Source organism: Carassius carassius, chromosome 18 (assembly GCF_963082965.1).
Source record: "Carassius carassius chromosome 18, fCarCar2.1, whole genome shotgun sequence".
Taxonomy (NCBI): domain Eukaryota; kingdom Metazoa; phylum Chordata; class Actinopteri; order Cypriniformes; family Cyprinidae; genus Carassius; species Carassius carassius.
Window position 1 is genome coordinate 16,947,691 of NC_081772.1, and position 16,370 is coordinate 16,964,060.

The 16,370-nt window shown below is 37.3% G+C and overlaps 1 protein-coding gene across 3 annotated transcripts in view; it reads right to left on the reverse strand.

The window, feature by feature from the left end:
* LOC132092559 (apoptosis-stimulating of p53 protein 1-like) overlaps nt 1-16,324 on the reverse strand; it is a 52,035-nt gene extending 35,711 nt beyond the window's left edge. The window contains exons 1-2 of one of the 3 annotated variants that reach the window (XM_059498839.1): nt 15,972-16,324; nt 15,369-15,456 (exon numbers count right to left, since the gene is read on the reverse strand). In XM_059498839.1, coding sequence (XP_059354822.1) covers nt 15,369-15,377 — 9 coding nt within the window. In that variant the 5' untranslated portion in view covers nt 15,378-15,456; nt 15,972-16,324. The remainder of the gene's footprint in view (nt 1-15,368; nt 15,457-15,971) is intronic. The other 2 variants (XM_059498838.1, XM_059498840.1) reach the window with 2 other exon arrangements.
* Between the last annotated feature and the right edge of the window lie 46 nt (nt 16,325-16,370).

Sequence of the window (16,370 nt, forward strand, 5' to 3'; positions counted from 1 at the left end):
AATGTTTACAAACCTATAATTGGTCTATTGCCTTGTTTGACATCGCTTGATATGTCCCGATTATGTTTACGTGTCTAACCAAAGTCACAGAAGGCTCCAACTATGAAGGACGCAGCTTGTCATACAGACACAAAGAAAGTTAGTTTACTACGCAAAACTATTATCCAATCACAGCAGTGGGCATTTACTTCCAAGTCTTCAATGCGGCACACCCATAAAAACAGAGTGTTTCTCGAGCGGCCTCAAAACCAGGGTAGAAAATATGATTTTGATGTTTTTGAATGTTAAAAACCATGCAAACATCATAAATGGACCTCAGACAATAGTATAAAATAATTTTAAAAAGCCAGTTCATGACCCCTTTAAATCCTAAAATTACCTTAGAATTAGAATAGTACTGACAAAAGACAGACAAGGGGAAAAGGGATATGAATTTCTGGATACTGAGCACAAAACCGGCAGAATCTGGAAGGACTACAGTAGAAGTATGAAAACCACAAAATAGCCCAGCTTGAAGAAATGAACAGATGTCCAATATGAATATGACTGTGGATGAAGATACGAAATTTCATTGAAGGACTGAAATCATGATTAGAATATTAAAGGGATTGTTCACCCAAAAAATGAAAATTCTGTCATCATTTACCTTCATACTTACCTGGTTGCCATTGACTTCCATAATAGGAAACAAAAATACTATGGAAGTCAATGCCAACCACCAACTATTTGATTGCCAGCAATCTTCAAAATATATAAATATTAAAGATTAAGTTCAACATAAGAAAGCAACTCATAGAGGTTTGGAAAGACATGAGGGTGAGTAAATGATGAGAGAATTTTCCTTTTTTAGGTGAAATATCCCTTTAAAGTGATGTGGTTTTCTATTAAAAATAACAATCAGTTGAGTTTTGAAATCTGATCTTCCCAGCTAAGTGATCTGTTACCCAGTTAAGATCAATAGAGATGCAGAAACCCCCATCTCAGTCAGTGTGAAGAATAGCATCAGTTCTTGGATGTTGACTGTATGACACACAAAAGAAAGTTTTTCTTTTCATCATAGGGGGAAAAACTTGTCTACTTCTTGATCTTACTGCTTTTACAGGATTACTCCCGCTCTAAATTCTGTAACCGTTCGCACCTCACAGAAAATAAATGGTGTCCTAGAAGGTCGAAGTGATATCACAACAGAAATGGGAAAAGTGTTAATACCCAGTCAGAGAATTATGGCATATTGTTTTGTCACACAGCAAACCATGCTTAATTTTAAAGGAAGATGATTTTTCTCCAAAAAGCATGAAATATACACGGACTTAGCAGCATCCAAATGTAAAAATCCTCTTGGTGCCACCAAGTGATCAAAACCTTAAATCAGAGAAATGCGGCGAGATATGCACCAAAGTACATTTGAGGTCATTTTTGTAAAAAACATTAACATGGACCATCATAAATATACTTTAAGCTATGCATAGTACATCAACTTTTAAGCTCCAGGCTACATCTAAACTATCTATCTTCAAACCCTTCATCTGTGAGTATCTGTAAGAACCAAGTCCTGCAACATTATCGTCAGCTGCCTTTTTTGCAATTGTGAAATGGAGAGATCTGCCTGAGTAAACATCAGTTTTAGAGCTCAAAATTTGAATACATTTTATATGAGATTTGAAACCAGTATCTCATATAAAATGTCTTCAAATGTTGAATGCTAAAGCTGATTTCACCTGAAATACTTAAGCAGGTAAAAAATATCACAACACTTCAGCACTCCAGCAAATAAAGCGAAAACGAAAAAAACCTGCATGTCACAGTTCATAATTTCAATCTCTTGAAAAGTTAATAATTGTTACCTCAGAAAACTGAATTCTTCCTTTCAGCAAAGGAAAGGGGCATAAATAATTCAGATGTCCAGACAGTCAACTCTGACTTGATTAATCACCGCTTCTGGCAGCTGAGATGAGAACATCTAGAGAACATCCCCAAATCTTTGCAGGCCCCACAACTCCCCTCCCTTGTTGCTATCTTAATATATCCAATCAAGATCCATAATACTAAAGCAATTCTATTAAAGGGCAATATGACAATGCCTAGCAGACAGAGATGGAGAACTGAATCCAATGACTGTCTTGGCACAGGGTGTATGAAACCATGCAAGAGATTGGTTATTTTTTGGCAGAAGAACTAGACTACATTTTATGATTAGAGTTATAGTCTCATTGAAAGGCTGTACTATATACACTTTACAATACGGTCAGCAACAATTTTGGATTAATAAAGTAGCTCATATGGTCATCACTTCTGAGAAGAATAAACAAATTGCTCACTAAATTAATATATAGACAATGCAATGTGAAATGTTACTAGCACTGGCTTACTACCTGAACTACTTGTGATGAAAATTTCATGAAAACACCAAAAAGAGTTTTCTGTCCAGCCGTAATAGAGTGGCACAGGTTAGTATTGTCATGCTCCGCCTCTCATCTCTAAGCAGGACATCTATTTGCATCACCTTTCCCCACTTAGATGCCGTCCATCGTCTCCTGGCCTCTCTCTTCAGCTGCCGGGCATGCTCCTTCCTCCAGGTTTTATCTTCAGGTTTGATAGACAAGCTGACCAGGCCTCGAAGAACAATAGTCACAAACTTCTTCATGTTGCAGTAATCGCTCGTAGCGCTACAGCAAACACATCCTTTGAATGGGTCTCATTTGAACCCACTCAGCAAACAGCAGCAGGCAAAGGTCCTGCAGCGAAAAGCCTTCAGTAGTCAAGCAAGCTGTGTGACTGCTGAGAGCAAGAGAGCGTGTGAGTGAGAGAAAAAGAAAATCAGAGGAAGCCAAAGGAGGGAGGGTGCTTCTCTCCTCAGAATCGTGAAGGGTGCGTCACCAAGTCCCCTCCAGAATAAGGCTCCCTTGAGAAAGCGGATGGCTGCACCCCAGACCAGAGCCAGCTGATGTGTGCATGAGGTAAAGGATGGGACAAATATCAGATTACCATGCTCTGTACATTACAAAGGTTTTTTTTTTATTATCATGACCTTTAAGAACCATGAGTGAGAGAATCAACAAAACAGCTTAGAACACACATAATTCCGTGACTAAACTAAAGAGATTTTGTGGGAGTTTTTAAGAGATTACAATTGCCCAGTTTGATAAAGTTTGAGCCAATTATAAAATTGCCAAACTCAATTATACTGCAAGAAAAAAAATGTTATGAACACACTTAAAGTCTTCTTAAAATTGGACCACTGTGTGTTTCACTGACACAACCTTCTACTCCCAAAAACGGGGGGAAAAAAAGTTGCATTTATGTATTATTGATGCTGCCATATTAAAAGGCCAAGAAAAGATGGAATACTTGAATCATTAAGATAAAAATAATGGAAATCGAATGAGAGACGAATTTTAATAATACATGATAAAGTGGATTTTAGTACCTGGAATTATCCTCTTTTGAGAATAAAATCAGTGAAACTCAAAAGCCATTTGAAGCCCTCGAAAGACAGACCCTAAAAAGACTGGCTTAACTTAATTTTTATACTGGCAGAGAACTGACATCATACATTCACTGTGATTATTTCCCTTTATGTTTTAGGTGTGACTATAAATTTTAATCAGCAGACCTTACATTAAATGTGTGGGGACCCTCACTATGACATCACAGTTACCATGTTCACTGCAAAAATATAACCGTAAATTGTGTAACATGAGACCCAAATGGAGTGCTGTATTCAACCCATTATGGATAGGGTTGTGTGGACTAAAGTCTTGGATGTTTGTCGACATCAATGATGTATGATACTCTGGGTAACTAAAAATCCCTCACTGTAAATATACGACCTAAAACTGATAAAAAAAATACTTACAATTATGATGTTCCTGCAAGACAACTTTGTCCAAAAGCTGAAATACCAAGTGCTTCCATGAAAGGCCCCGATATACTTCAAACGAGGTTAGTTTTCGTTCTTCGTTAGGGGGCAAAAAGAAGTTTGAAAAGGGTCGTCCACACCAACCTTCATTGCAATTTCTTGCTAGGAATTAAATGCTTTCTCTGAATTTTTAAAGTCTGTCCGCAAGCGATCGTACAGGTGCGGATATATTTGTGCAAGCTAGGGCTGCACAATAAATCGAATGCAATTAATTGCGATTGTCATGCACATTTTGTCAGTAAAGCCGGTTCTGTGATTAGCAGTAAATCTCCGTCACCTGTTTTCAGGTGGAGCAGCATTTACTAGACGGGGCCGTAGTTCTCTGACAAGCTATGCAAAATCGCATTCATAATCGCAGACAATATAATCGTAGTATTATGAAATCGATTTGCGTTGTTTGCGTATCTTCTCAGTGAACTATGGCTCTGTTTAGTAATGCTGCTCCATCGAGAGCATGTGAAAATACCACATTTAAAATAAATAAATCCTTCTGTGAGATGATGTGGCTTCTTAAACAGAATAATTAAGGCAAACAATATTTAAAGGGATCATATGATGCGATTTAAATTTTTCCTTTCTCTTTGGAGTGTTACAAGCTCTTGGTGCATAAAGAAGGTCTATAAAGTTGCAAAGACTAAAGTCTCAAATCCAAAGAGATATTCTTTATAAAAGTTAAGTGTCAACCACACCAACCTTAAATGGCTCATTGTAACACGCCCCGACATCTCTACATCACTATGTGGGAAGATTTGCATTACTGCACCCAAATGTTCACGCAAAGAAAGAAGGCGTAACTTTTATTCTCTCTGTTACCGCTGCTGCCATGTCGTGGAGTTGCTGTGTGTTTCGTTGTGAAAGTGAAACTACGTGTTTGGCCTTCCCAAAGATGGCACAACTAGAAATCAGTGGATAAGTTGTATTTCAACACTGTTCCAGAACACTCCAACCTAAATATTTAGATGTGTGCTGCGCATTTTATGGAGGATGAGGACTGTTTCCTGAACCAGTAGCCTGCACTGCGTCTGTGGCACAAGAGCTGTTTCTATAAAGTTGGCCAGTTCAAACGTTGCAGGGACAGTCTGGAGCATCTGACTCACAGCCTGTAAGTACGTTATTTATATTTAAATAATATGCCAATGCATAATTCAAATGTGAGTTTTAAGCAGTGTAGAGTAGGCTTGTTTGTTGTTTCTTTACACAACGCGCATATATATATATATATATATATATATATATATATATACACATACACACACACACACACACACACGCTGGCATCTCGATTTTTGCTTTGTAAAAATCGACGCGTTTCAGGCATAGAGGAGGAACAATTATGTGCATTATATGGAAAATAATGTGTTTTTTAACCTTAAACCTCAAACACATTGCATTACACCAAATACACAAAATTATGTTCTTTTTAGCAGCATCATATGATCCCTTTAAATGTATTCTAAGCATTGATAATGGCTATGTCGATTAGCATTTAATTACAGATATACTTTATTATGATGAAAATTATAATAATAAGAACTCCGATAAACCATATACTGCCAATTTCTTCTTCAGGGCATATCTGTATTTTCAGCACAAGACTGCTCTCTGGCTTACGAATGGAGATATACTGCTGATCACAGAACTGTGTTTCACTGAAAGATACGCACGACAATCGCAGCTTCTGCCTAATCACGATTTATTGCCTTTGCTATTTAATTTCGATTAATTGTGCAGCCCTAATGCCAGCTCAGCTATTCGACATAGTGTATTCAGGAGATGTTGTTCTATGCTCTGACCGTCGTAGAATGAGAAACGAACCTGGGGAAAATTAAATCAATAAAAATCGCATGTCAAAGAAGTTTCAGAACACATCCACCGATTAAATAAACGCCACAGACCAATGGAAGCTCATTTAAAATTTAATGCCTGCTACAGGTCTCAAAAAAGTTGGCACGGGGGCAACAAATGGCTAAAAAAGCAAGCAGTTTTGAAAAGATTCAGCTGGGAGAACATCTAGTGATTAATTAAGTTAATTGATATCAGGTCTGTAACATGATTAGCTATAAAAGCTTTGTATCAGAGAAGCAGAGTCTCTCAGAAGTAAAGATGGGCAGAGGCTCTCCAATCTGTGAAAGACTGCATAAAAAAAATTGTGGAAAACTTTAAAAACAATGTTCCTCAATGTCAAATTGCAAAGGCTTTGCAAATCTCATCATCTACAGTGCATAACATCATCAAAAAATTCAGAGAAACTGGAGAAATCTCTGTGCGTAAGGGACAAGGCCGGAGACCTTTATTGGATGCCGTGGTCTTCAGGCTCTCAGACGACACTGCATCACTCATCGGCATGATTGTGTCAATGACATTACTAAATGGGCCCAGGAATACTTTCAGAAACCACTGTCGGTAAACACAATCCGCCGTGCCATCAGCAGATGCCAACTAAAGCTCTATCATGCAAAAAGGAACCCATATGTGAACATGGTCCAGAAGCGCCGTCGTGTCCTGTGGGCCAAGGCTCATTTAAAATGGACTATTTCAAAGTGGAATAGTGTTTTATGGTCAGACGAGTCCAAATTTGACATTCTTGTTGGAAATCAACCTCCGGGCTAAAGAGGAGGGAGACCTTCCAGCATGTTATCAGCGTTCAGTTCAAAAGCCAGCATCTCTGATGGTATGGGGGTGCATAAGTGCATACGGTATGGGCAGCTTGCATGTTTTGGAAGGCTCTGTGAATGCTGAAAGGTATATAAAGGTTTTAGAGCAACATATGCTTCCCTCCAAACAACGTCTATTTCAGGGAAGGCCTTGTTTATTTCAGCAGGACAATGCAAAACCACATACTGCAGCTATAACAACAGCATGGCTTCGTCGTAGAAGAGTCCGGGTGCTAACCTGGCCTGCCTGCAGTCCAGATCTTTCACCTATAGAGAACATTTGGCGCATCATTAAACGAAAAATACGTCAAAGACGACCACGAACTCTTCAGCAGCTGGAAATCTATATAAGGCAAGAATGGGACCAAATTCCAACAGCAAAACTCCAGCAACTCATAGCCTCAATGCCCAGACGTCTTCAAACTGTTTTGAAAAGAAAAGGAGATGCTACACCATGGTAAACATGCCCCGTCCCAACTATTTTGAGACCTGTAGCAGAAATCAAAATTGAAATGAGCTCATTTTGTGCATAAAATTGTAAACTTTCTCAGTTTAAACATTTGCTATGTTATCTATGTTCTATTGTGAATAAAATATTGGCTCATGTGATTTGAAAGTCTTTTAGTTTTCATTTTATTAAAATTTAAAAAACGTCCCAACTTTACCGGAATTCGGGTTGTAATTATACTTAATTCAAGTTTTTTTTTTACTTAAGTAATTAAAGTAAGTGTATTGTCTGGTGCATATCTTAACATAGAAAAAAAGATATTTCATTTTATGCAAGATGAAATGGGTTCTATGAGAGCTTTAAGAAAGTCAGCCTCTAGAGAAAGTGCTTGATAAATCATAGACAGTCCCCTAAAAAAAAAAAAAAGTATCTTTAAAAGCACAGGAGTGTAGTAGGTTTTTCTTCAAGAGGTTTAAGTAGGACTGTCTCGATATAGTACCTAGCTCCTCAGTCCTCCCGGATTCAAACCCTTTGTGACAGACACCATTCATATTTCAGGAGCTTCTCTATGCAAAGTATGACAGTTAAGCAGGAAACATCAAGGAAAAAAGTGCATTTGTAATGCGTTTAATGGCAAGACAAGAGGGAGTAGGAAGAGAGACAAAAAAAGGATGACATGAAACAGCAACAACAGCTTTTGAATAATTACAGACTGATTGTTTTATCTTGTTTTTAAAGCCAGACCGGTCAAGTTCCACACAGTATGTCAGGCCTAGGCACCTGTAGCCAAATTAATGCTAACATTGAAATGAACTGATTTTAAAAGAACCGTTTCATTTCTATACATAGTTTAGTTGTTAACGAAAAATTTTTTGGATTTAAAACAGTTTGTAAATGTAAAATGTAAAACGTAAAAATAAAAATTAGAAGAAAAAAAAAAGTAGAAATGCTTCCCTGAAATAAAACAAGTTTGAGTTGAAACACTAAAATGACTAAACCTAAAACTGAAGTAAAATTAAAGATAAACAAAAATATTTCAAATAAAACTACAAACACACATAAAATTACTAAAGTTAAAAGCAAAATTAAAATAAATATGAATTCAAACTATTACAAATTACTACAAAAGCATATAAATAATTCTAAAATATCATCAACATGTAACAGGAACTGAAGGATCAGTCCACCAATGAGAAAAAACAAAGACATTTCTGGAAACCAGAAGATGATTGTAAAAAAGCGCTATAAAACAGCATTAGAACAAATGCTTTACATAGTCAACTTAGAAGAACGGCTTATTTGATATGACATTTCATAACTCAAAACATTAGTGTAAGTGCACAGTTTCCTGCATTTCTAAAACATTCAACACATGATTCTGGGGGTTAATCAATGCTCTTAGCTCACACTTGTCTTTCAAAAAATAAAGTGAAAAACTACAGAAAAGAGAGCGGAAGATGAGGCTGTGTCTACTAGTTCAAATTGCCCCAACACCAGCGTGTTAGCAGCTCAATACACTGGTCTTCATTGGCTGCCTGAGTCACACCCACAGAGAGGATGAAATGAGACGAGAAGGGCACGCTCTCTCGCTTACAGAGGATGGGACACTGATGCCATTACAGAGCTGTGGGGCAACCCGACATGCAGGGTAACCTCACATTTCTGACAACACATTCATGTGCCACTAACACAAAAGCTTATAAAAGGACAGTTCCTCTGTTTGATCAGCACTGGTTACTCCAGCTCAGGGAAAAGTCTAGAAATATAAACATGAATGTGTCCACATGTCCCAACAGAAAGTGTCAAAACAATTCTAAGAGCCTCTAAAGACCAGATTTAATAAGACACTATATATCAACTACTGGTATCAACTACTAGATACCAGAACACAAAACCCAATTTCAAAAAGAAACTAGTGGGTGATAATGTAATATGACCAAATGGCACAATATTCATAATCATTATAATGACTATGATCAGAATTCATTTTACAGCTTGGAAACTCCCAGTTCAAAGTTAAAAGAAAACGAACAGCTGCATCTGAGAGCACTAAATGAGAATGCAGAGGGGCAGGACCGGGATCATGATCAACATGCCCTAATTAAAGCAGACACCTACTGTGTGAAACACTCCAGATTAGATGTCAAACCCCCAGTAAACACACATCCAGGACATGTGCATACACACACGGGCAGAATGGCAGACTGAGGAACTGTGGATCAGCCCAATGCTTTGAATTCATAGTGAGTAGAGCACTGAGGTGACGCGTTATGAATCTTTCTCCAAACAGGAATGCTATCTAGCACAACAGACACATTGGGTTCAGCTGAGGTTTGTCCACTCTAAAAAAAAAAAACACTGTTTTTTTTTTTTTTTTTTTAAACCCAATAGCTGGGTTGAGCCTGTTGGGTTGTTTCTTCCAGTGCTGGAAAGTTTTTATTTTATCCAGCCGTTGGGTTAGTGGCTGGGTCAAGCTCACTGACAGCTGAAACTATACATTTTTTATTTCTAAAATGCTTGTTAAATGAGTTTAAATGTATGTAATATTTGTAAACTGCTGTATTCACCATAATGAATTCAATTTGTCTTATATTTGTGTCCATGGGTGTTCTTGCTCATTAATAAACGTTCATATTTTCCTTATTGCTGTTGCATCTAGTAATGCGGTGTGTGATTTTTAATTTCCAGCCAGCAATATAATAATTTTTAAACAACAGTTGAGTTAAAGTAAACAACCCAGCATGTTGGGTAACATTTAACCCAAACAGCTGGGACAAAATAACCCAGCATGTGTTCAGTCCAACATTTACCTAGCACTGGGTTGCCAAATAACCAAGCAAATCAGATTTTTAACCCAGCATTTTTTAGAGTGTTTGTGAGTTTAAGCCATAGGTATAACTGACAAAAACAACACAGAAAAACCAAGGACTTCAAAACCCTATTTAAAAAAAGGTGAGCAATAAGCAGCAGTCTTGCAAACAAACTTCTAAGTCTGCTTATGTTAGTTATTTCCTCATGCTAGTGGGGAGCTCAACACTACAAATGATCAAAATAAGCCCTTAAAATTGCTGTCCTTAATTAAATTAAACTATAAATAAAATAATGTTTATGGGGCTGGAAAAAATACATACTTTAAATATTAAAAATAAACTTATAATAAACTGAGAAACAGGTTTATAAACAAAGTGTTCATTTATTTAGAAATCATTTAATACTGTTTGTAACCTATTTTTTTCATAAAAGAATTTCCTCTGCAGAGGGTGTTCGGTCATACCTGAAAGAATAGAGATGAGTGCAGGATGACATTTAAGGATTTTATCTTTGATTATGCAACAAACTGCTGCAATAACAGACTATCCTCATTCCTTTCCTTTCAGACACACCCATTTACACTCCCTTATGTTTAACAATACTGTACATACTATTTAAAGTAATTGTGAGTGTAACTGACAGAAGAAAAAAATTCCGGGGCATTTTTTTGTATACTTATATGTATAAAAGTATGTGTCATCTTATGTCAAATTCTTAAATGTATTGTTACATCACATTAAAATAATAAGACATTATAGGAACGTTACCTATCAAATGATACCATAGCCAACAAAAGACAGATTTGTACTGCATCTGAAATGTCATTTAGAAGCATTTTATCTGTTTAATGCAGCTCAGAGGTCCTTAAATAATACTGAGAGAAGTTTTAAAAATTTTGAATAATAAAATACTGAATGATATTTTTAAAGATGAAACTAAATCTTCCAGCAAACAGTGGCATGTTTCTGTCATAATGAGTGAGTCATTGAATCATTCATTCTAATGATTCATTCAAATCAGGTGACTCATTCAGAAATTAAGTGTGACTGTCTTGATGAATGGTTCATTGAATCATTCACTCAATGATTTGTTCAAAACTGCAGATTCATTCAGTAACAAAACACAGCTTTGTGTTGCGCTGAGATGCACAATGGTTCTGTTTCTCTTTATTTGGAACTGTTTTCACAGGCAGTGACAATGTCCTCTCACGCATCATTAAAACAATTACAATATTATCGCAGACTATCACACACCCCTAATTGACAACAAAATCAATGAGCACTATTAAGTGTTCAAAATGGTGCTACTGATCTGCACTCTCTCTTTCTCTCTGAAAATCCCTCTACCAAACCTTATATCATCGAACTAAAGCATCAGAGCTGCTGTGTGTGTGTGTGTGTTCGCTATATTAATATCTAGCACTGCACCGATGTATCAGAGCTTGCTAAATTTACCCACAGGAGTTATTAACTTGCGTGGCAGGTAAAGGGAGTAAACAAACTCATCACTTATCCACAAGGCCAACCAGCACTCTTAGACAATCCAAAGAGACTGTGGCGCAGGTTCTGAATGCATCAGTGACCCTGTTTTCAGCGCACCAGTGTATGGCACTCTTCAGTAAACAGTAGACAAATTAAGCACTTTATTATACACCACAGGAGCGTGTGGGGATGTGTCTCTAGAGTCTGTGTGTCTTTGACCTCTACTGAGGTTTGATGAAGTATGCTCTTAGATCTTCTCATCTACTCAGATTCTTGGCTTACACGTTGCTCTAGTTCTCAGATACAAATAGCCACTAGGCAGTACATATGTAGGCATTTCCCATCATGCATCTGCATTCCAAGCAGGATACAGTAATCTAGGTCATGGAGGAGGTCTCTTGTGATCTAAACGACATGTAGGCTCTTCATCACAGTCTCAAACTAAGAGTCCTTTACAGTTTCTAAGAGGCTGACTATGGAAAAAACTGCTTTCTCATAGTTCATTTATGCAGACTGAAGATGTCTTTAGTATTCTAGAGAAACTAAAGAATAAAAACACATTCCATTCTTCATCACTCATTCGGTGTAGCAGTTATATGCACACCTGTGTAGCCCCTGAGGTGCAATCTAGATGGTTTTACAAAAAGTACATTTACATAATATAGGACCATAATATAATGCACAGCTCTAACCTTATGTTGAACTCAACCACACCCTGCTGTGAGTTTGCCGTTTACCCCTCGTTTGGTTGTTTCCATGGCTCTCAGCCAATTGCAGCACAGGCAGCTTAGAGGCTGTAGCTACACTTTTACATTGCCAACATCAGCAAAGGGAGAAGGTGCAGGGGCTTCAGCAAACTGGAAAACAGGAAACTGAACCTAACATACTTTGTTTGAAAGCTGCTGCCGATAATCAACAGTCAACAATTAAGCCTATAGTTTGAATGGTGTTGTAAAAGCAGTTTTGCAATTAAGCTATTAAGCTAAAAGCAAACAAATCAAACATTCTAACAACTAGCTTGTAAAAAGTCAATTTAGACCATCAACAGTTGACTTAGTATGTTACATTGTTAAGGCGGAGTCACGTTTACCATCCTGTTTTTTTACAAAATCCTGCCATTTCATTAGGAATCCTCCCAAATGGGAGTTTTGAGTAAGGATGCGAGTAAAATACCCCCACTTATATTTTACATCAGGTTCAAGTTTGTTATGTGAACTCGCTGTGCTGCTTGGTTTGAAAGTGACTTCTGTGTGTTTCTTGCATCACTACAATAATGAAAATGGACCTTTCTTGCCCGCAAAATTTTGTCCAAATTGATGCAACCTCACCTTTATATTGTTGCAACTTGCATCTTTCCCTTTTAAACATCTTGGAAAACATGTGCAGTTCAAGAACATCACAATAGTTGCAAAAACTAAACTTCTGGCTAAAACAATGTTATAAACTCAAACCACCCACAAAAGAACAGTGTTACTGTCCCTGAAGACCAAAGACTTTTCCACATTCTGCTCCAGATTGCAGACAGTCCGAGTTCCACGTACAGCCCCAATTTTTGGGTAAGCAACTGAAAAGAATGGTCCACTAGAATAGATCATCCATATGTTGTCACAGTCAGAATGTACTTTGAAAGGCTTGCATGCTCAATTGAGACATAACATGAAAAATGAAGTATACGGTACCTCATAGTCCTCCTACCTGCTGCCTACTGCTGAATAAAAAGTGTGTACTCTTTTCACTTTATAGACAGGAAAGATACCGAAATTAGGCTCTCATCCAACAACAATGACAATAATAAAAAAACAATTTTATTTATTTTTTTAACCTACAAGTGTGGAACTGGACTTTTTCTCAATAATCCATATTAGTACAATCACATTTTACTCTATTCATTTACAACCAATCAGATCCCTTCAACACTACAGCAAAACAGGATATTAATCAGATGTCATCAAAGGACGGTAATCATGACTAAAAATCTGCTTTCTGCTGATAAATTCAGTTTGGGGACACATTAGAATCGTATTACAGAAGAAAACTGAAATATGAGAATACATATAGAATTTGACAAGGTGATTGGGTTACTAGGTTCTTGTAATGATTTTATATTAATTTATCAGTGAATTAAAGGGGGGGGGGGTACAATGGTGTTTGGTGTATTCAGAGTTGTTCACATTGTTAAAGAGATGGATTCTCATGCTAAACATGGTCAAAATTAAAAAAAATAATAATTTGGAAGAATGACAGAGAATTTTTGTGCCGAGAATTTTACTTCCGGGTTGGTACAAGTTTCGGCAGTTTTTTTCCATCGTAGATTTAATGATGTAGATGATGGTGGAACTCCTTATATGAGCATTTCTCCCGGAAAAGCGCGCCCGCGTGTTCAGTTTACCGTGTTCAGCTTCCCCAAGAACCCAGTGTTACATGAACAGTGGATGCAGTTTGTTTTTCCGGGGCAGCAACGGAGTGTATCAATGCCTTTGTGTGCTCTGGTCATTTGAGTGACGAATGTTTTACGAGTGACGAAGGCCCAAGTTGACACTGGATTTGCACATTGTTTTACTATTAAAACATGGAGCCATCATCAAGTACAACTGCATCAGATTTCTGTATTTTGTTGGAAATCAGCACATAAGTGAATATATGTTAATGGAAAACAACACGAAACATCAGTATTATAGCTCCGCTTTTCCCAGAGAGAATCAGAAAGCTGTATTTTTCTTTTATAAATATGATAAAACTAAAGGCTTTTTTGATATATGAAGGATGCAGTACTACTCTATAGGTACTCAAGATTAACATGAGATTAGGTGAAACTCTATGTTATGTACCCTTTAAAAAAGAAAAACGGTAGGGGCTGCTAAAGCCCTCCAAAACTTGACACGGTTTACCCCAATTACACATACAAGATTTGCCTTGCACCTGAATACCACGAGGATTCTTCTAGTTAAGGTTTGCATGGTAGGTAGTGATTAATTCCACTGTGATAACCGAATAATTACTCAGATGATCCACATCTGCAGAGAAGGCAGTAAAAGACTATTTTATTGATAAATGTAAAATTCTGTTAGTTAAATGTGCGCAATAATGTTAATGTTTAATCATACAAAGCGTCCTTTAGAGTTAATGTGTGATCTCAGAACAGTTCACCTGCAGAGTCTCTTAGTACTCATGACAACACACTAATTTTCTGTTAAAAAAAAAATTCTTAAAAGCACAAAACTAATAAAAAAAAAAGACCTGATGTACTGAAGTTTTTGCAAACAATTGTTTACTCAAAAAAGGTTGCCTTAAAACAATTCTCATATATTTAGATGGATGTGCATCCTTCCCTTCTTTAGTTCCTACAAAAATGGAATGGTGTTCAAAACTGAAAAAAAAAGAGCAATAAAAACATGAACGCATTTGTATGTTTTCCGTGTTGCCAAGCATCAAATACCAAAACCCTTTGAGATCTGAGGGAGGGACACAAAGCTGTCAATAATGATTTAGCATTACTGAAACTATTAAGCCATTAGGCGGAAGAAAAAAACACTCTCTTAACAAGCAGAAGCACATTAGCATCATAAATCTAACAGTTTGACATTAGTGCATGGAGAAAAAAGGAGCTCTTCAACAGAGGATTGACAAAAGACTTGTCACACAATAACGTTCTGTTTTGATACTGTTCTGTAATGAAAACTGGTTGTTTGCCATCTCAAACAGACGTATTGTACTTAAAATCAGTGAAACCACAAACAGCACAGCATGAGGTACAGACAGTGTATCTGCACTCTGGATATCCCATCCACAGCTTTCCGAAAATTAACCCCATTATGGATCCCCCGCAAGGATCTAGGCAGCCCACAATACCTCTCTCTCAGAAATGAACAAATCAAAGACTTTCACACTAGTGTGAAACCAAACCAAGATACTGTGTACTTTCCAAATGAGTACGTTGTTTATAAATACATATAAATACTATAATCACACAGAAATTTATAAGAATCAAACTGATGCATAACTATGTGAGCAATAAAGACACAATAGGCATTGTTTTGGCTCGAATGAATACTTACAGGCATCATTTTTGCTTGTGTCAGAGGAACATCTGGTCTTCAGCTTCACTTTTTGCCTTTCACGACATCCACGCGAGATCACAGCCCTCTGTACATCAGGAAGACAACTTCATTTGCTCAATCACTGACACATGAAATAAATGTCCACAACACCTACAAACACAGGCCCAATCAGGCCACGACTCCGTGAATCCTGTTCTTTTACTGTAAAAAAAACGCTTTATCGTTACAAGCAACGTGTCCTTTAGTTGACCACAATTAAAGAGAAGCTTTAAAAGACTCGCTAAACTGGAATAACAACTGTCTGTGAAATGGCAGATGTTGGATGTTTCTAAACACCCGCTGAGATGCCGTAACTCATTCTCTCCTCACTATAAATCGCTTATATACATCGTGTTTTGAATCCAAACTGAGAGCTTTAAACGTTTGTCACATTTAAAGCCGTTGGTTTTAACATCTATCCGCCCTGTTCGTTTCAACACGACTCTCACATCAGTTAGCCAGTTAGCACGAACAGAAAAACATATATCTCTTTGCAGTAACGTAAATGTTAACAAACATTGAGACTACACATCGTCGATGGATAAAACTACTTATACTCACTTGTCACGTGTAGATATATGCCATAATGTTTTAGAAAAGACACATGAGGTATTCCTCGTATCCTTGTGTAGTGAAAGCAGCGGAGTATCGATTAACTCGCCAGATAGCTAAATGAGTTAGCCTGCTAGCCGAAGCCTGGTGAAACACTACGATACACGAAGCGAATGGGAGAAAACGAAATCAGAACTCGCGTATTCCTCTAAATGTAGTAGGATATTGGTGTAATAGCTTTTAAAGCACCAAAATAAAAGCGATACAAGTATAGCGAAACAGCCCGATCTGGCTGAGGCGAATTCTTGTGTTGTGTTTGATGGCAGGCGCAGACCTGGAATGACAGGAATGTGGAGCTTAGTGGCTTATGGATGTTTGCATGTGTAGTCATTAAAGTCTCGAAGTTAT